Source organism: Salvelinus alpinus, chromosome 32 (assembly GCF_045679555.1).
Source record: "Salvelinus alpinus chromosome 32, SLU_Salpinus.1, whole genome shotgun sequence".
Taxonomy (NCBI): domain Eukaryota; kingdom Metazoa; phylum Chordata; class Actinopteri; order Salmoniformes; family Salmonidae; genus Salvelinus; species Salvelinus alpinus.
Window position 1 is genome coordinate 8,282,376 of NC_092117.1, and position 20,181 is coordinate 8,302,556.

Sequence of the window (20,181 nt, forward strand, 5' to 3'; positions counted from 1 at the left end):
CAAGATCATTAACAACTAAAGTGGTTGCTGTAATAGCACTATGCCCAGGCCTAAACCCTGATTGGTTTACATTCAAAAACACATTTCTCAAATAAAAAAAAATAGCAAAGTTGTACATTTACCAAGGATTCAAGAAGCTTAGCTAGACAAGAAAGCCTTGAAATGGGGTGATAATGATTAAGATCACTACTACCCCCGCCCTTATGGATTGGCAGTACAAGAGCTGATTTCCATACTTTTCCTGATAACAATGTTAAATACAAAATGTGGGGTATTGAGCCAACAGTGATGGGCACTGCACACTTAAGCAGACCAGGATCCAATTGGTCAGTCCCTGTGTATTTCTTGTTGTCTATTGCTAGCAAAGCATCCAGGACTTATTTATCTGTCAATAGCGTAATACCATTTTCCTGATCATTCAGCAAGTTTCCGCGATCAGCATCCAGACCAGTATCATTGTGAATAGGCTTAAAAGTGATTTCAAAGAGACAGCCCGCTAAAATAAAATGGTAATTAAATGCATCAACGATGGCATTTTTCCCCTTATTGAGGCCAGTGTCTGAATTAATTTGTTGTGGCAGAAAGGCGGAAGTAGAACCCTTCAGGGATTTGACAATTTTCCAGAATTTAGCCGGGTTCCCATTACAATCCGAAAGACTGGTTACATAATAATCAGATTTAGCCTTTCTAGTTTGTCTTACACAATGATTCCTCAATTGCTTAAAAGCTTGCCAGTACCGGGCCTATGCCTGTGTTCCTAGCCTTAACCCAAGCATTATCTCTTTTATGAATTACTTCTGATAATTCCGTAGTGTACCAGGCATTCGACCTACCTTTAACCCTTCGTTTTTTGAAGGGAGCATGATTATTCACAATAGTATTGAAGACATCTGCAGAAAGAAATACAATCAAGGTCACTGAAATAAAGACCATGTAAAAGAGCCTGTTCACTGTAGTTTTTAAAGTTCCTCTTTGGGATGACACAAGACTTCGATTTTTGTATTCTTACATCTCTAACACAAACAACTGGGCAATGGTCACTAATATCTTGGGCGGACACATTAGTAGAAACATATTTTTTATTGTGTATTCGTTAGAATAAGATCATTCAGAGTTGACCTTGAAGGATCTTTAGGGTTGGGCCATATAGGCTTAGTCACCAGCTGTGTTAGGTTTAGATCATTACTCATGTCTTTTAGATTGTCTGAAGCCTACATTTCCCAATCATAATTTAGGTCACCCAGGATAATAACTACTGATTGAGTAAAAGAAGACGACAAACGAGTTAACTCCGACCCCTATAACAGTTAACTCCGACCCCTATAATAGTTATGGATACATTTTCCCCCAGACAAAGGCTTAAAGATAGTAGCTCAGATTTTTGGGCAAGGGAAATGGAGTTCAATAAAGACAGATAAATATCTATAAGAATGGCCACTTCACCACCTCTACCCTCTGTCAGCTCTGAACGTATTATAACCCTCAATATTAATATCAGAGACTAGAATGTCCCCAAAGAACCAAGTTTAAGTCAGAATTTCTTGAAGTGCATAAAGCTGTACCACAGGGGTCCATTTTGGGACCTGTTCTCTTCACTAGTTATATAAACACCATTGGTCAATCTGTTAAAAATGGTAACTTCATCTATATGCGGATGATACTATTACGTATACTATTGCCCTGACTGTTGATCTGGCTGTGTGAAAACTACAGTCCGATTTTATAGCTATGCAGGAATCCCTCGCTGATTTAAAACTTAATACGGGAAAAACAAAATACAGAATGTTACAGATGAACTACATGTTCACTCATTAGATGGTTCTCCAATCGAACGTGTCCCGCATATAAATACTTAGGCATTTGGATTGATGTGGATTTGACGGTTAAAAAAGATATAGATGAGCTGGTTAAGAAGCTAAGATTTAAAGTTGGCTTTTTCTACAGAAACAGATCTCGCCTTTCTCTAAGCAGGAGGAAGAAAAGTATTCAGTCAACCTTTTTCATATGTTCTTGGTTACTTATCAAAGTGCAGCTGCTGCTACTCTTAAAACTTTTGATGCCGAAAAGATCTTCAACCAAAACCTAATATTAGATAAAGGGAATCTGAGTTTACAAATATATCTTTTTTTTTTTTTTTATCATTATTTGATTTATTTAATTAACAATGTTATGCAACACCCAATTCCCCTGTGTGAAAAAGTAATTGCCCCCTTACACACAATAACTGGTTGTGTCACCTTTAGCTGCAATGACTGCAACCACATGCTTCCTGTAGCTGTTGATCAGTCACTCACATCGCTGTGGAGGAATTTTGGAATTCTTCTTTAACTCAGCGACATTTGTGTTGTTTCAAGCATGAACTGCTCGTTTCAAGTCCTGCCACAACACCTCAATTAGGATTAGGTCTGGACTTTGACTAGGCCGTTCCAAAAATTCAAATGTGTTGCTTTTTAGCCATTTTCATGTAGACCTGATTGTGTGTTTTTGTCACGCCCTGACTTTAGTTATATTTGGTTTCTTTATTATTTGGTTAGGTCAGGGTGTGACAAGGGTGGTTTGTTTAGTTTTTGTATTGTCTATGTGTTTTTGTCTTGTCTAGGGTTTTTGTTATCTATGGGGATTTTGTAGGGGTAATTAGGTTGATGGTGGCCTGGATGGGTTCCCAATCAGAGACAGCTGTTTATTGTTGTCTCTGATTGGGGAGCCTATTTAGGTTGCCATTTTCCAAGTTGGTTTTGTGGGTAGTTGTCCTTGTTTAGTTACCTGTGAGCACTACGTTGGCGGCACGGTTTGTGAGTTTGTTAAAGTGTTCTTTGTTTAAATAAATAGAGGAATGGATTCTAATCACGCTGTGCCTTGGTCCACTCCTTTAAACATCCGTGACAGTTTTGGATCATTGTCTTGCTGCATGACCCAGCTGCGCTTTAGCTTTAAGTGCGATTGCACTTAAAGAAACTTTCAAAGTTCTTAAATGTACGGATTGACTGACCTTCATGTCTTAAAGTAATGATGGACTGTCGCTTCTCTTTGCTTATTTGAGCTGTTCTTGCCATAATATGAACTTGGTCTTTTACTATCTTCTGTATACCACCCATACCTTGTCACAACACAACTGATCAAACTAGCTCAAATGCATTAGACACACCTGTTTATTGAAATGCATTCCAGGTGACTACAGTACCTCATGAAGCTGGTTGAGAGAATGCCAAGAGTTTGCAAAGCTGTCATCAAGGCAAAGGGTGGCTTCTTTAAAGGATCTCAAATATAAAATATATTTTTATCTGTTTAACACTTTTTTGGTTACTACATGATTCCATGTGTTATTTCATAGTTTTGACGTCTTCACAATTATTCTAAATGTAGAAAATAGTAAAAACCCTGGAATGAGTAGGTGTGTCCAGACTTTTGACTGGTAATGTATATGTATATTATGTGTAATGTGTATATTTGTGTTTTATTGCGCAGGGCACACTTGAAAAAGAGACTTAGGTCTCAATACGTCTTCCCTGGTAAAATGAAGGTACAAAAAATACCAATATCCCTAAAAGCTGATATTCAATGCAGGCTCACAGGTCATTGAGGTAACTAGAGCCTTGGGTGGGCACTATGGTAACAGGTAATTGTTTAAGTCTCCTCATTCTTCTTCAGCAGCACAGACACTATTTCCTCTTCTTTCTCTCCTCTATCGCTCTTCCCTCCCCCACTCTCTCCCAGCAAAGCAGTCTCAGCTAGAGGACTCAACCAACACACAAACCAAACCCATTTATCACCATGGAAACCAAACAACTCCCTCTGTCTAGCGCAAAGGCGAGAGAGAGCGGGCGTCTTCAATAGGTACTTAGACTCAAAAAGTGGCAAAAACAGGGAGGGTGAGTATGAGTACCGCTATAGTTTTTACTCTAATGCACCAGCAACCTACTACTTGGCACAGACTCTCAGACTCTCTCCCTATAGTTGAGTTTGGAATATAAATAAATATATGACTGTCAAATGTTTAACATGTCAGTTTGCAAACCAGCCTCGCACAGTCACTGTGATTTGTTATCCTACCAATGAACCAACAAGTCCCTGTGAAATACAATTTCCACCGTGGCTTCGCCTTCATTTTCTAAGGTAATATTGATGACAAGTTGCTGAGTAATTATCATAAAGGTGATAATGACCATGACGATGCCTATGATGATATTAATAACAACATGCTCCCTGGACAGACGTCAGTAGGTATCTTCTCCATCCCTACAGTGCCTTCAGAAATGATTCATACCCCTTGACTTATTCCACATTTTGTTGTGCTACAGTCTGAATTCAAAATGGATTAAATTGGGGGGGGGGGGGTTTCTCACCCATCACCTCGAATGCATTTCAATTAACAGGTGTGCCTTGTAAAAAGTTAATTTGTGGAATTTCTTTCCGTCTTAATGCATTTGAGCCAATCAGTTGTGTTGTGACAAGGTAGGGGTCATTTACAGAAGATAGCCCTATTTGGTAAGAGACCAAGTCCATATTATGGCAAGAACAGCTCAAATAAGCAAAGAGAAATGGCAGTCTATCATTACTTTAAGACATGAAGGTCAGTCAATCCAGAAAATTTCAAGAACTTTGAAGTGCAGTCGCAAAAACCATCAAGCGCTATGATGAAACTGGCTGTCTTGAGGACCGCCACAGGAAAGGAAGACCCAGAGTTACCTCTGCTGCAGAGGATAAGTTCATTAGAGTTAACTGCCCCTCAGATTGCAGCCCAAATAAATTATTCACAGAGTTCAAGTGACAGACACATCTCAACATCAACTGTTCAGGGGAGACTGTGAATCAGGCCTTCATGGTCGAATTTCTGCAAAGAAACCACTACTAAAGGACACCAATAATAAGAAGAGACTTGCTTGAGTCCAAATGTGGAGATTTTTGGTTCCAACCGCCGTGTCTTTGTGAGACGCAGAGTAGGTGAACGGATGATCTCCGCGTGTGTGGTTCCAACGGTGAAGCATAGAGGAGGAGGTGTGATGGTGCTTTGCTGGTGACACTGTTGTGATTTATTTAGAATTCAAGACACACATAACCAGCATGGATACCACAGCATTCTGCAGCAATACGCCATCCCATCTGGTTTGCGCTTAGTGGGACTATCATTTGTTTTTTAACAGGACAATGACCCAACACATCTTCAGGCTGTTTATGGGCTATTTGACCAAGGAGAAGAGTGACAGAGTGCTGCATCAGATGACCTGGCCTCCACAATCACTCAACCTCAACCCAATTGTGATGGTTTGGGATGAGATGGACCGCAGAGGGAAGGAAAAGAAGCCAACAAGTGCTCAGCATATGTGGGAACTCCTTCAAGACTGTTGGAAAAGTATTCCAGGTGAAACTTGTTGAGAGAATGCCAAGAGTGTGCAAAGCTGTCATCAAGGCAAAGGGTGGTTACTTTAAAGAATCTAAAATCTAAAATCTATTTTGATTTGTTTAACACTTTTTTTTGGTTACTACATGATTCCAAATGTGTTATTTCATCGTTTTGTTGTCTTCGCTATTATTCTACAATGTAGAAAATAGTAAAAATAAAGAAAGACCCTTGAATGAGTAGGTGTTTCCAAACTTTTGACTGCTACTGTGAGTATTCACACCCCTTTGCTATGACACTTCAAATTGAGATGTCGCTTGATTGGAGTCCACCTCTGGCAAATTCAATATTTTGGAAACGATTTAGAAAGACACACACCTGTCTATATAAGGTCTCACAGTTGACAATTTCGGAAAAACACGTTTTCACTTTGTCATTGTGGTGGTATACTTTCTGAAGGCACTGTACCTCCCTGCTTAAAGCTGTTTGCTAAGCAGCAGGCAGCTTGTTGAGCGTCACCTCTCCCGCACTAACATGGGTCTCTAAAATTTGAATAGGTCCCTTTTCTGAAATGTGTTTGATTATAAAGAATATCCTCGGCTCCCAGCAATCTAGGGTATTTATCTGAGTAAATTCCAAATGATGTGAGTCAAATTATTCAAACTAAAAGTTGTTCCCTGACGGCAGAGAGTGACTCAAGTTCAAAATGTAATTTCTTGACAAGAGTAAGTGTAAGAGAAGCACTAGCTATTGAAAAGCCAATCTGTATACATTCGGGGGCAGTGACAGTAATATTACAATATCGGGCTTGGAGTGTGAGGAATGTAATCTCGCTATGTATGCTTCTTTTTGATAAATGATCCGATAACTCTCCCAAGGTAATCGTGCTTTTAGAGAAGAAGAAAACAAACACACACGACTAAGGTTTATACAGAATCCACCAAGACTTGCTTACAATATCCTCTCTTTCAAGGAACCTACTAAACTACAAGCCCAATGATCTTTCTCTCTGTGGCTGACAGCGTTTCAGAAACAGTACATTACAGAAAGGTTAAGACCAAAAGGTACACATCCACAGCCTATAAAAACAGAGAAGCAGGATACCAGGGCTCGGATTTAGTGAGAATGACGATGTAATAAGTACTAACGGGAGAGCAGGCCAATGCTATTGTGTACCGATTTCTACAAGCATCTCTAGGCCACACAAGGCATACAGTATGGTAGGGAGAGAAATGAAATAAGAAAGCATAGAATTGTGCACTGAACTAGTCCTTGACCTAAAAAAAAAGATCACAATAGCACATTCACAACAAGCACGATCAGCTACATACAATTCAAATACACACACAGATGCACGATTAGACACGGAGGCATGCATACTCACGTGTGCACACACTCACGAGCACACACACAGAGGGGGGGATTGCGCTTACTTTAGCATGGGCTGTTTGGTGTTGGCAGGCGGGTCACCGTCCTGGGGCGGCAGCGGCTTTTTGGTCACCTGTTTGTAAATGTTCCGGGCTATCACCCCCAGCCACAGCGTGGTGGAGAGGGACGAGTAGTGTAGCACCATGCCAACCTGCACCAGGGGACACAGACAGACATGGGTCACTCGCTGTATGTATCTTCGCGTCATGTCCCGCTCTCGTCTTCACATTCTTCATGTCCCTCTCACGTCCACTTCTTCACACCCAGTTGACTCACAGAGAGTTTCTTTTCCAGACACAACAAGCATGTCATCAAAGTCGCTATTCACAACGTCACTAACATCAAGATCAATTGCAGCGGGAGCAGGAGACTGTGACCTTTTCATTAGTGCACGCAAGCACGCGCGCACATGTACGCGCGCACACACACGCACCCACATCCGCCATCAATAACATTAGAGGACTCAGGACAGTAACCTTGAGCCGTCAACAATAAACCACAATATAAATGTCAGTCACGTCTACAATGCTGACAGACATTGTATCCCATCCTCTCTTGTTCTAATATTCATGAATTATGCTTGAATGGGAATCTGCCATTGTTTTAAGGCTTTATCAGGAGACAGAAAGACAGCTACGAGGGAGAAAGAGAGCAAGAATAGAGGAAAGACAGAATTAGAAATGCATTGTGTCTTCTTTCCACAAACACACTCCTCAGTTCGCTCAGAGGGCCCAAAACTAAGAGGCATCCAATCAAATAACTGGCTCCAGTCTGCTAGGCTTAACCAACTCTACAGGGACTGAAGGAACCATACAGGAGTCAGATATGACACTGATTTGAAATAACCTTGAGACTGGTTAACGGTGGAAGAAGCTCCCAGTGAGTAGGTGGTGGTCTGTGATTCAACCAATCAATGATTACACTCTGTGAAAAGGGTTCTACATTCAACCCAAAAGGGTTCTACCTGGAACCAAAAAGGGTTCTCCTATGGGGACAGCTGAATAACCCTTTTAGGTTCTAGATAGCTCCTTTTTTTCTAAGAGTGTAGCTCTAACCCACATCCTTTGGACTGAAAGGAACGCTGGCTGACTGGACAAACAACCACTAATGTAGGATGAAATGGAACCCAAGTAAAAAGCTCTTCAGGGGGTGAGTCGTATTGCCACACACTGAACTAGTCCTTGACCTCAAGAAGATATGAGCAGCACATTCACGACAAGCAATATCAGCTGCAGAAAACTCAAAAGGGATCAAATCAATCTCTCGTACACACACACACTCACAAAAAACGATGTGTTTTAATCAGTTATTTGGTGACATGTGAATATATAACTGGATAACATTCAGATCACATATAAATAGATACGTTTAATGTTTCACTATATTTATTTTTATGAAATTCACTGAGTAGGATGGTCCTCCCCTTCCTCCTCTGCGGAGCCTCCACTGACACACACACACACACACACACACACACACACACACACACACACACACACACACACACACACACACACACACACACACACACACACACACACAGAGTAGACTGATGCACACAGCGTGGAATGGTCAGGGGAGGGAGGGAGAGTGACCCAGTATAACTTTGCAGTAGTATAGTCTTTAGCTACTGTATGTCAGAAGGAGTGGTATGAAAGTGTGGTATGTTTGAATCACAGACGAATGATTGGGTCTGTCAGTGTGGAGTATAATTGAGTGAGTCTGGTTTAGGGTCAGTATTACTGTCGCAGTGTGGCTTAAAAGTAAAAGATCACTAACATTAGAGAATGCAAAGTGACAGTGAGGAGTGGGTTGGAGGAAGGAAACGAGAGAGGAGAAGGAGCTGTAGAGGGAGAGAGAGAGCGAGAGATGGGGGGAGGTTTGCAGAGGAAGGGGGTTTGCAAGTGCTTGAAGTGCCGAGAGAGGCTGCCAGAGACGGTTCCAGAGCTCCTTGAAGTTTGCCTGTCAGAGGGGGTGGTGTGTAACAGCTCCCCCGGGGAGGTGGCACCATGCTGGGCCTGAGCGGGATCCATCTGCAGGCAGGGCGGAGGGTGGAGAGGTGTTTGTGATCACACATATCCTTACTACCAGCTCCTCTAGCAATCAGCCATGTAATCATCCCAGACACTGTCCCCACTGCTGGGAACAGGGGAACAGCCTCAAACCCATTGAGAGGAGGGGAGACAAACCGGGCCCAAATAATCCCACAGCAATGCCGAGTTACGCATTAAAAATGCAGTGCTTCTACATTAGGCAACGTGATTCAATCAGATAAATAGCCAGTGGTAAGGAGCACCAGAGACACTGTGCAGAACACACCTGCGGTGATAATGACATTGAGAGAGGGGTAATATCTACACATGTGTGAGTACAATCAAGATTTCCTATGCTTTATACGGGCATCTCTCAAGCTGTGGCATCTCGGCAAGATGTCTGCATGTCACTCAGAACACATGTTGCTAGTGCGTCCATGTGGACGGAAGATCTGACTGGGAATATGCTAATTGGGCCTTAATCATGTGCCATTACGCAGCGGGGGAGCAGGTGGGTCGATAGGGGGGTGGAGTTTCATGCCGCGACACCGGCTGAACTGTGTCACAATGTAGTCGTCGACGCTCGCTTGACGGGCGCGGCATGAACCGGAGGCGCCTAGCCTAGCTAGCCGTCTCTCTGTCGAGCCGAGCCTCCTGACAGGCAGCCAAGGCATGCCAGGCACTGTTGGCTTCCATGAGCTACAGTGAGCTACAGTGATCGATGTGTCTAGCTCCACACTGAGGTGGACTCATTGTGTTTTAGAACAAGAAGATGTCTAAACTGTTGGTGACAGGAGGACGAGGCAGCAGCCCGGGTGTCCCGGGTGCACTGACGGACTTGGTTCTGAACAGAACAGAAGAGCCTTGTCGATAGAAATAGAGGATGAGTTTGAACCCTTCGAAGGCTCAACTGAAAGGTAGAAAGAGAGAAAAGCTAGCTAAATGCCCCCGTGCCGAGGAGAGATCGCAGAGGCAAGACGACGTGTTCAAACGGACGTATCAAACTCTCTTTAAAACCCACAGTATCATCTAGCTGTCAATCTCTCAAAATGTAGCCATGTGCCTGGTCTTCATGCTCCTTATTTTGTCAAGACACGATTGAGTCCATCGCAAACGCGGACGTTTTAACTCCACATTACCCATCTTCGTAACATCTTCCTATCAATCTCCCCAAAACAACAATGGGCATGCATACCCGAGTCTGGTTTTCGTACTCCTTATATTGTCAAGACAAGATTGAGTCTATCGCTAACCCTGAAATCAAAACTCCCCTACAGTATCAGTTAAGCCAATGATTGACTAAGAGGTAAGCACCTCTATTTAAAAAATGAAACATCTCTTACCTGATGTCTCCAACCAGCTGCTTTATCTTTAAGTAAGGACTCAGGATACACCTCAGGTCTTGACATGCACCCCCAATTAGCCACCCCGACGCTATCCTTCCCCTCGCTGCCTCCAGGCTCTGCCCTAAAAACAGTACGTGTGGCAGGATCCTCTCACATTGACAGATCTCCCCTGATCTCTTCTATTTTCTAACATCTCAGAGCTAAGCGTTAATGCTCCCAGCAGGAAAGAAAGCACTCCTGTGACCCGTTAGCTAACCCACACCGGCATACAGGCCTCGTAACCAGCCACGTCCCGCAGCGCTTACTGGTGCCTGTGTCTCGCTCTCTCTTCACCTTTCTCTCTCCCTCACTCGCTCTCTCGTTCTCTTTCCCTTTCTCTCTCTCTCTCTCTGTATTTCTCCTTCTCGTTCACAGCCTCAGGCTAAGAGACGGAGGTGCCACCTACGGAGGAAGAGAGAAGAGGAAGAGAGGCAACATCAGTAACGGCAGCCATACTCCTACTCCCCTTGAGACGACGGCAAAACAACACCCTCATAAGGACAACAAACCGGGTAAAAAGCCCCTGGGGGCCGGGTCGGGAAACCCCTGGAGGGACAGGCAACCTGGCTTTCATCACAGGATATGTACTGCCAGCCAATATGTCAATAGGAAACACACAGGAAGACAGCTAGCTGGATAAAGCATTCATTCATCTACTGTAGGGTAGGCAAATTAAGCTGGATGGACTGTACTGTACTGTCTAACACTGTAGAGAGAGAGTACTGTCTAACACTGTAGAGAGAGAGAGAGAGAGAGAGAGAGAGAGAGAGAGAGAGAGAGAGAGAGAGAGAGAGAGAGAGAGAGAGAGAGAGAGAGAGAGAGAGAGAGAGAGAGAGAGAGAGAGAGAGAGAGAGAGAGAGAGAGAGAGAGAGCTATACGTACTGCACTGTGCACTCAGAGCACCTCAATAGACATTCATAATCATTTCCACCGGAGAGCTTTGAGAGGGCGGAAATGAAAAGGCAGTGCACTTACTGCTTGGCAGATGATGGGGTATTTGATTCGATTGATGCCTCCGGCAAACACAGTGAAGGTCAGAGCCGTGTGGAAACAGAAGTTGAGGAGCATGTGCCATCCCTTCCGACTGATGCGGATTGTGCTGCCAAAAGAAAAACCCACACAGTCAGTCAAATAAATATGAATAGCACAGAAAATCAGGGGAATGGATTACAGATTGATGGAGAGGATGTTGAACATTTTAGAGTTTTCAAAATACCCACTTCATCATTCTGGTAATTTATTCGGATATAAGGGGATGAGAAATATGGGGATGAGGTGAAAATCTGGTGAAATGCAATGTACATATCCCCTAAATTAATATACAGATTTTAAAGCACAGACATGTCATACAATTCATCGTTCAGATCATATACAGGGAAGTACAGAAAATAGATGGATGAGAAAATAGAAATAACGGGATGAGATGAAAGTCACTCTCTGCCACATGGCCTCAAACTGCACCATTTTGTTTCTCTCCGTCGCCCACGCACTTTCAACATTTAGACAATAAACCACTTTCCCTTTACATTGTGTTAACAATGGAGGATTGTTTGATTTGCAGTAACTATACGTTCTTTATGATGATTGACGAGAAAAGTGTTCTCCAACCCGTCGGGTATCTCTGCACCCTCATTTGCCATGTCTTGAAATAAATACGCAGACAGATGGATTAAAAGTACATTTACATTGTAATACTTCTGACAGCCAACTTTCTAACTCCGACCATGACGTTTGGACTTTAAAGCATTCCCAGAAGGCATGAATTATTGAGTCATTGTTAGTTTTACACTTAAGACATGACTGCTGTAAAAAAAAAAAAATGTTTTGTCTCGTGTAATACATTCTATACATTCGTTTATACTGGATTAATCGTACATTTTTGTTAACTGTAGTTATGTTATGCTACGTTAGTTATGTTCCAACATTCCCTCCATCGTGTGCCAATATCAGTTATTTCTAAGTCTTGGTTCCAATAGTTGTCAGTTGGATAGGCTCTCTGCAAGGTTTTGTATATCTTAACCTGTCATATGAATATCCTTTTCTGACTCAAATAGGAATTTCCTCAACTTCCTCTGACATCCAAAATATTTCAAATAGACATTTCTTCATATGAAACTTGCAATGCATGTGAAAATATACATTGGTTCCTCCAGAACTGCTTTTTAAAATTCTGTCATGGAAATACATGTATTTCCTATTACCAAGTACTCTATGCCTTTAGTTTTCCATGTGGACCAATTTATTGGTGAATTCTGAAAAACTATCCAAGGATTTTTCCATAAGGTTGTGTTTTTAGGGTGTGATATTGGTTCTTGTAGAATACGTTTCATTTTCTGCCAAATTGTTATCGTGTTCTTAACTATGAAGTTGTTCATGTTCTTAGCTTTATCCTTTGAAAATAGTCACGTAGAAAGATTCTGGGGATGAGCATGTGCATCTTAAATATGTACCCATTGTTCCTCTTTACGGCCTTTAACTATGTGTCGTAAGTTAAAAGCCCATGATGGAACACTAGTCACTTTAATAATGTTTACATACTGCTTCACTCATTTCATATGTATATACTGTATTCTATTCTACTGTATTTTAGTCAATGCCACTCCGACATTGCTCGTCCTAATATTTATATATTTCTAGATTTGTGTGTATGGTTGTGAATCGTTTTTAGATACTACTGCACTGTTAGATACTACTGCACTGGTGGAGCTAGGATCACAAGCATTTCACTTCACCCGCAATAAAATTGGATTGGATTTGGGTGGTGAGTTGATATAAGGTGAAAACCACCCTCAGACTCAGGAAGTTGTAAAACCTTCCTTTTCATTCAAAGTGTTTTATTTGTCCATATAAAGTGTGTTATGACCGAGTATACTTTTTTTAAAGAATGTCTTTGAGGGGGTTAATTAGTATTACCAAGAATAAATATAACAACTTTGGGAGCCATGCCATTCTGAAGAAAGAGAGAGAGAGAGACCCTTAGGCATGGCACTTAACCTATATTGCCACTCTGTGTCCAGCTGTTGGAAAAAAATACTAAGAATATGTGGGTTAGCCAATCCGGATGTGGTATCCAGGTCAAATAAACTATCTATCCAGTATCCTAAATCAGCATTATCCTCATCATTTTCACCAGTGCCATTATACACCAGGGGGAAGACATGTATAGGAAAGCAACCTCTGTCGAGAGAAAGAGAGGGAGAGCGCAAGACTGAAAGAGAGAGCGTAAGAGAGACCACAGGAAGAGGGAGACCAGAGACCAGAGAGAGAGAGACCAGAGAGAGAGCATTAGTGAAAACAAGTGATAATGAGAGAGACATACAGACAGAGAGAGAGGGAGATCGAGAAAGAGAGAGAGCAGCAGTATCCTGTGAGGCGTGTCTGAGTTAGTGTGCAGTGTTATGTGCCAAAGAGGAGAGGAAGAGCTGCTTTTTAGGTGCTAAACTACAACCGGGAGGCTCCAGGAGAGGGCCATAAATCACTGCAGCCTCTGCCTGCCTCCCAGTGCTTGTCATGGGCTTGGCTATGGGCTCTTATTGGCTATGGGCTCTTCTCCAGACCATTTCCGGAGACCTTCTCCCTTACCTCACCTCGCTCATCAACTCATCCTTGACCGCTGGCTACGTCCCTTCCGTCTTCAAGAGAGCGAGAGTTGCACCCCTTCTGAAAAAACCTACACTCGATCCCTCCGATGTCAACAACTACAGACCAGTATCCCTTCTTTCTTTTCTCTCCAAAACTCTTGAACGTGCCGTCCTTGGCCAGCTCTCCTGCTATCTCTCTCAGAATGACCTTCTTGATCCAAATCAGTCAGGTTTCAAGACTAGTCACTCAACTGAGACTGCTCTTCTCTGTATCACGGAGGCGCTCCGCACTGCTAAAGCTAACTCTCTCTCCTCTGCTCTCATCCTTCTAGACCTATCGGCTGCCTTCGATACTGTGAACCATCAGATCCTCCTCTCCACCCTCTCCGAGTTGGGCATCTCCGGCGCGGCCCACGCTTGGATTGCGTCCTACCTGACAGGTCGCTCCTACCAGGTGGCGTGGCGAGAATCTGTCTCCTCACCACGCGCTCTCACCACTGGTGTCCCCCAGGGCTCTGTTCTAGGCCCTCTCCTATTCTCGCTATACACCAAGTCACTTGGCTCTGTCATAACCTCACATGGTCTCTCCTATCACTGCTATGCAGACGACACACAATTAATCTTCTCCTTTCCCCCTTCTGATGACCAGGTGGCGAATCGCATCTCTGCATGTCTGGCAGACATATCAGTGTGGATGACGGATCACCACCTCAAGCTGAACCTCGGCAAGACGGAGCTGCTCTTCCTCCCGGGGAAGGACTGCCCGTTCCATGATCTCGCCATCACGGTTGACAACTCCATTGTGTCCTCCTCCCAGAGCGCTAAGAACCTTGGCGTGATCCTGGACAACACCCTGTCGTTCTCAACTAACATCAAGGCGGTGGCCCGTTCCTGTAGGTTCATGCTCTACAACATCCGCAGAGTACGACCCTGCCTCACACAGGAAGCGGCGCAGGTCCTAATCCAGGCACTTGTCATCTCCCGTCTGGATTACTGCAACTCGCTGTTGGCTGGGCTCCCTGCCTGTGCCATCAAACCCCTACAACTCATCCAGAACGCCGCAGCCCGTCTGGTGTTCAACCTTCCCAAGTTCTCTCACGTCACCCCGCTCCTCCGCTCTCTCCACTGGCTTCCAGTTGAAGCTCGCATCCGCTACAAGACCATGGTGCTTGCCTACGGAGCTGTGAGGGGAACGGCACCTCAGTACCTTCAGGCTCTGATCAGGCCCTACACCCAAACAAGGGCTCTGCGTTCATCCACCTCTGGCCTGCTCGCCTCCCTACCACTGAGGAAGTACAGTTCCCGCTCAGCCCAGTCAAAACTGTTCGCTGCTCTGGCACCCCAATGGTGGAACAAACTCCCTCACGACGCCAGGACAGCGGAGTCAATCACCACCTTCCGGAGACACCTGAAACCCCACCTCTTCAAGGAATACCTAGGATAAAGCAATCCTTCTGCCCCCCCCCCCCCTTAAAAGATTTAGATGCACTATTGTAAAGTGGCTGTTCCACTGGATGTCATTAGGTGAATGCACCAATTTGTAAGTCGCTCTGGATAAGAGCGTCTGCTAAATGACTTAAATGTTAAATGTTATTGGGTCAAGTGCATTCACCTGGAACCCCTCCACTTCCTCGTTCCCCCGGGAGAGCATGTGGCTAAACTGACCTCTCACTTGTTCTCCTTGGCCCGAGCGGATATTCTCAAGGGTGAACTTGGAGTCCGAATGGAATAAACCCTTGATAATAGGCTCACCAGCGTCACTATTCAGTCAATACACACTCCGTTTGTTTGAAATACACTAACGTTATGACAGTCAGTGAAGTTATTTCTACACATTTAGGACATTTTTCTGATTTGAGATCTGCGTTCAAAACTCAAGGCTTTCGCGTAAATCGTTCACTGACATCAATGGGAGACTGGTGTGCAAGGATCTCAATTCAGAATGTCGCCCTTAGAGCATTTCTACAGTAAGGAAGACACGGCGTGGCTATGTTGTTATGCCTTTGGACATGGAGGGAGGCGAGGTGTTGTCGTGTTGTACTCCTGCTGCAGCTGTGAGACGATGGCTCGTTCCCTCAGAGATCAGGGTGTCTCCCGACTGCAGTCGTGGAGCCGCCGACGACATCACTCCTCCCAGACTGCAGTTACCTGTCTTCATCATCCATCTACCCTTCTAGATCGGGTTAGGTGACAACGTCATGAAAACGACGCGCACAGATAGCTACCAACAATGACAAGAAACTGCCAATGTGGGGAATTGTAAGTGACTCGTTTCATCTTGTTCTTAATACCATGTCTTGTTTTGAGGTGTTTTGACTGATTTTATGTCAATGCTAATATGACAAAAAAATTCGCTAGCTAGTTAACCAACAACTGTAACAATGTATTTGAGAGACAACAAGTGCTCATTGTACAAATGTATTTATGTTTTCGATAAACATTGGAGACGAAATATAGTTTGCATGTTGTCAACAGTCTAAACCAACCCCGTCTGTTGCCCCATAGTTACGCACGCGTCGGTTTTATTGCTGAACAACCAACCCGTCTATAGCCCTTCATTTTGTCAATATCTCTTTTCCCTCTTTCTCAGAGTTGCCTCATACTCCCAACCTTACATTTGCTCATAGACCTTCGTGACCCATTACACCTATCTACTTCCCATCGGAACCAAAAAGGTTTTGTTTACTTCATCTGTCGTTTCAGAGACATGGAACAATTTTATTTTCGGTCTTTTATTCCTCAGCACAGTGAAAGTACAGAAGGAATGAATGCTCGTCACATTCAGTCGCTTACTCCATTGCTCGTGAGTGACTAACAAAGACTCAAAAGGGGAAAATGAGGCCCGAACAAATAACAAGCTATCCAGGTTGCCTGGAGACCACACTGGATCATCAGTAGAGGACGACGAGACGAACTGACATATAGCACAGCCCTCAGGGATTCAAAGACTATACGGAGAGAGGTGACTGAGGTGGTCTCGGCATTATGGAGTAGGGGTAGTTTGGCTCACGCACGCGCACACACATCCCTCTAAACGGCACTGAGACACACGCGCGCGCACACACATCAATCCTCCAGTTCAGACGTCTGAGTTCGGCCCACAGCGGCTGACTCACAACCCAGGAGCGTGACGGAGGAAAATGAAGAAAGAAAAATCACAAAAAGGAGAGGCGGTGTGTTGTGTGTTGTGATGGATACATGACCTGGATGTGTGTGTGTTTTTACCAAGCGTGGTTGGTTAACTAAAGATGAGAACTCACTTCAAATCCTTTCAACACGGAACTGAAACAAACAGACACACACATACTGTACACATCCACGCAGACAGACACATCCCCCCTCCCTTTCCCGCCCACCACCACACACACAGTATTCCAAGGGGTTTTACCTGTGGTGCACGATATAGGTGATGATGGAGGCGAAGAGGCAGAGCAACATAACAGCCGTGCAGGCATACACGACCGGGTGCAGAAACTCCCCAGGGTACGGGGGGAAAGAAAGCACCTTCTTCAGATCCTACGGGAGAAAGAGAGAGAGAGAGAGAGAAAGGATATATACGATTATGCAATTGTACTCAATGCTTTGAATTGAGAGAGAAATGGACATGGGAGAAGAGAGACAACGAGACAGTGGGGGAGAGAGTGGCGGAGGGGGGCAGAGAGAGAGGGGGGGGGGTGAAGATAGAGAGAGAGAGAGACCAGGGTCAGACACGACATATGGTATGGTATTTCACATACTACGTCGACAAACAAACAATGTACTGTATATGACAGTCGAAGTGCATAGAAAAGGAAGTGGACCTCATGTGTATGCTGTAGCTGGGCAACCGAATACAAAACACACTCGCACAATGCTCATTACCACATGAACAATGGTCCACAAAAACCGTTATGTCGTGCAAACCATTCTCCGAATTTGCAAAACACACATAGCGCTCCCGGGGAGCGAGAGAATCAGCATGACTCTCTCTCTCTCTCTTAATGTCATACTACTAGAGTAGCAGACGCTCATTAGGAAAACTTCAACATCCCGCTGCATCTGCGCTACACATCTGGAAGCATATATTGCCCTTTACAGGGCTCACACAGAAGCGTTACTATGCTGTCACGTCACACTGAGAACACACACACATCAGCGTGACAACTATGTACATCGTTCTCTGGGAATGGTTTGCTCCTCTTTCAGGGTTGGGTAAACAGATGTTCTTCCACATCATATCCATCAAGAAATAAGAAAGCTAGCCTAGCTCCAATTGATTTGGCTGTACTGTGACCATTGGTAAAACTGCATGGGGCAGTTGAAACCAGTAGTGAGGTGAATAGGAGGATAGGACCAATGTTTTCACATCCCTTCCATCAGGACACATGAAAGTTAGCGCCATTGATTTGGCTGCATTGAACTGAATGGGCACCACTACGCAGCCGTAAAACTGAATGGGCACCACTACTGAGGTACAGATAGGAGAGACATGGTATGGGAGTGAACAGGGTTGGCCCCGTAGCTCTGTATCTCTATGATACCCCGTCTGTGTTCATGGCCGTGACTGTATTCTACACAGCTGTCCTTCTCTATCACCACTTCCCTGACCAGCTAACACACAGGCTCACACAGGGACCGGTAGGGGCCGATAGAGGCCTGTGGGGGCCCGTGACCCTGCTGTCCTGTGTGCCGAGCACTAATAGTCAGGGCTGGAGGGTAAGAGGGCTATGGCCAGAGGCGGATCTGGATCTCTTACAGATATATGACAGTGTGACAGAGAGAGACGACCACTCAGAACATCACCAGTCAGTTCAATGGAGCCTGAACTGAGAGAGGCAGGGGGATGGCAGGGAAAGCGAGTGAGAGAGAGAAAGAGGGAGAGGAAGCTGAAGAGAGGGAGAGAGAAGATGAGGGTGAAATAGAGAGCGAGAGAGAGAATTTGTACGTGGAAGGAGGGGGAGAGAGCGTGAGAGGGCAAGGAAAAGAGAGGGAATGAGGCAAAAGGAGAGGGAGGGCTGATTGCCAAGTACAATTCTCAGCTATAGTAATGACAATCTGAAATGACAGGACCTTTTTTTATCCGTCCAGAGTGGTTAAAAGTACAGCGAAGGGCAAGTTCCCGGGGTCAAAGTGTCTCATGGGACATATCAACATCACCAGATCATCATCATCACTGAGGCGATAATGGTAACTGAGACTACTGAAGCTCTGCCTCTTAGCCCCTGAGCCTTTACACCATATTCAACCATTTACCACTTGACTGACTGAACCAATCAAAACTACTCATCAAATGCCCTCATATTGGATTCAAGGAGCCTCCTGCTAAGTAAAATCCATATATACCCAGCTAAATCTTTATACCCTATCCATATATAGCCTGCTGAGAGTATCCCCATAACTCCAGGAGCAGTCCTAGTATCTGAGAAATGGCGCTGCAGGAGGGGATGTCACGCCCTGGCCGTAGAGAGGTTTTTATTCTCTATTTTGGTTAGGTCAGGGTGTGACTAGGGTGGGCATTCTAGTTTCCTTATTTCGATGTTGGTGTGGTTGATTCCCAATCAGGGGCAGCTGTCTATCGTTGTCCCTGATTGGGGATCATATATAAGTTGTCATTTTTTCTTTTGGGATGTTGTTTTCTGTTTAGTGTCTGTTACCTGACAGAACTGTTCACTTTCGTTTTGTTATTTTGTTTGAGTGTTTTTTTGATAATAAAAATCATGAACACTGGTCCTTTCGACGAGAACCGTTACAGGGGACTTTAGCTCACGTGGCTGCCCAGGACTGGATTTACTGCTGTGGGGTGAGGTGACTGGAGGAACACTAACAGTCATCCGACTGGCTCGGGTCAAACGGTAGGAAGGGGCTCAGAGGAGAGGAGGGGAAAGGGGAGGGGAGGAAAGGGAAGGGGGGGAGGAGGGTAATGAAGAGAAGAAAAAAGAGCATGTAGAGGTGGAAGAGAGGATAGGAAAAAGGTGCAATGTATGGAGGGTTAGAAGTAAAGAAGAAGGGCAAGATGGAGGAGGAGTGGGGGAGGAGGGAGATGTCACTTTCACCAGACCGAGAAAAATTGTGAATCACACTGCAGGGTGCATGACTGCCTGCTTTGAACAAATAGTTCTCAGCGTTGCCAGTCCCAGTGGTAAAACACCTGGGGAGATGCAGGGAGAGACAGACCTCTCATACAGTGGACAGGAGAACAAAGACTGCAGGGTGATTGATGCCAAATACTGGCACATCAACTTGATCTCACAACCGAATGATCCCATTGGTTGAAAATCAACGTCCCAGGAAATGGAGAAAAATACCTGCATATTCTCCCAATTGCAAAACATCCGTTTATCATTATCATCGCTGGTATTGTCTCGACACTCTTAGAAAAACCTCAGATAGATAGTCGGCTGTCCCCATAGGATAACCTTTTGAAGAACCCTTTTTGG

The 20,181-nt window shown here is 44.4% G+C and overlaps 1 protein-coding gene across 2 annotated transcripts in view; it reads right to left on the reverse strand.

The window, feature by feature from the left end:
• Positions 1-20,181, reverse strand: part of adgra1a (adhesion G protein-coupled receptor A1a) — a 68,718-nt gene that overhangs the window by 22,237 nt on the left and 26,300 nt on the right. For both annotated transcript variants that reach the window (XM_071379431.1, XM_071379430.1), the window contains 3 exons: positions 17,154-17,281; positions 11,160-11,283; positions 6,772-6,917 (listed from right to left, as the gene is read on the reverse strand). In XM_071379431.1, the coding sequence (XP_071235532.1) occupies positions 6,772-6,917; positions 11,160-11,283; positions 17,154-17,281 (398 nt within the window). The remainder of the gene's footprint in view (positions 1-6,771; positions 6,918-11,159; positions 11,284-17,153; positions 17,282-20,181) is intronic.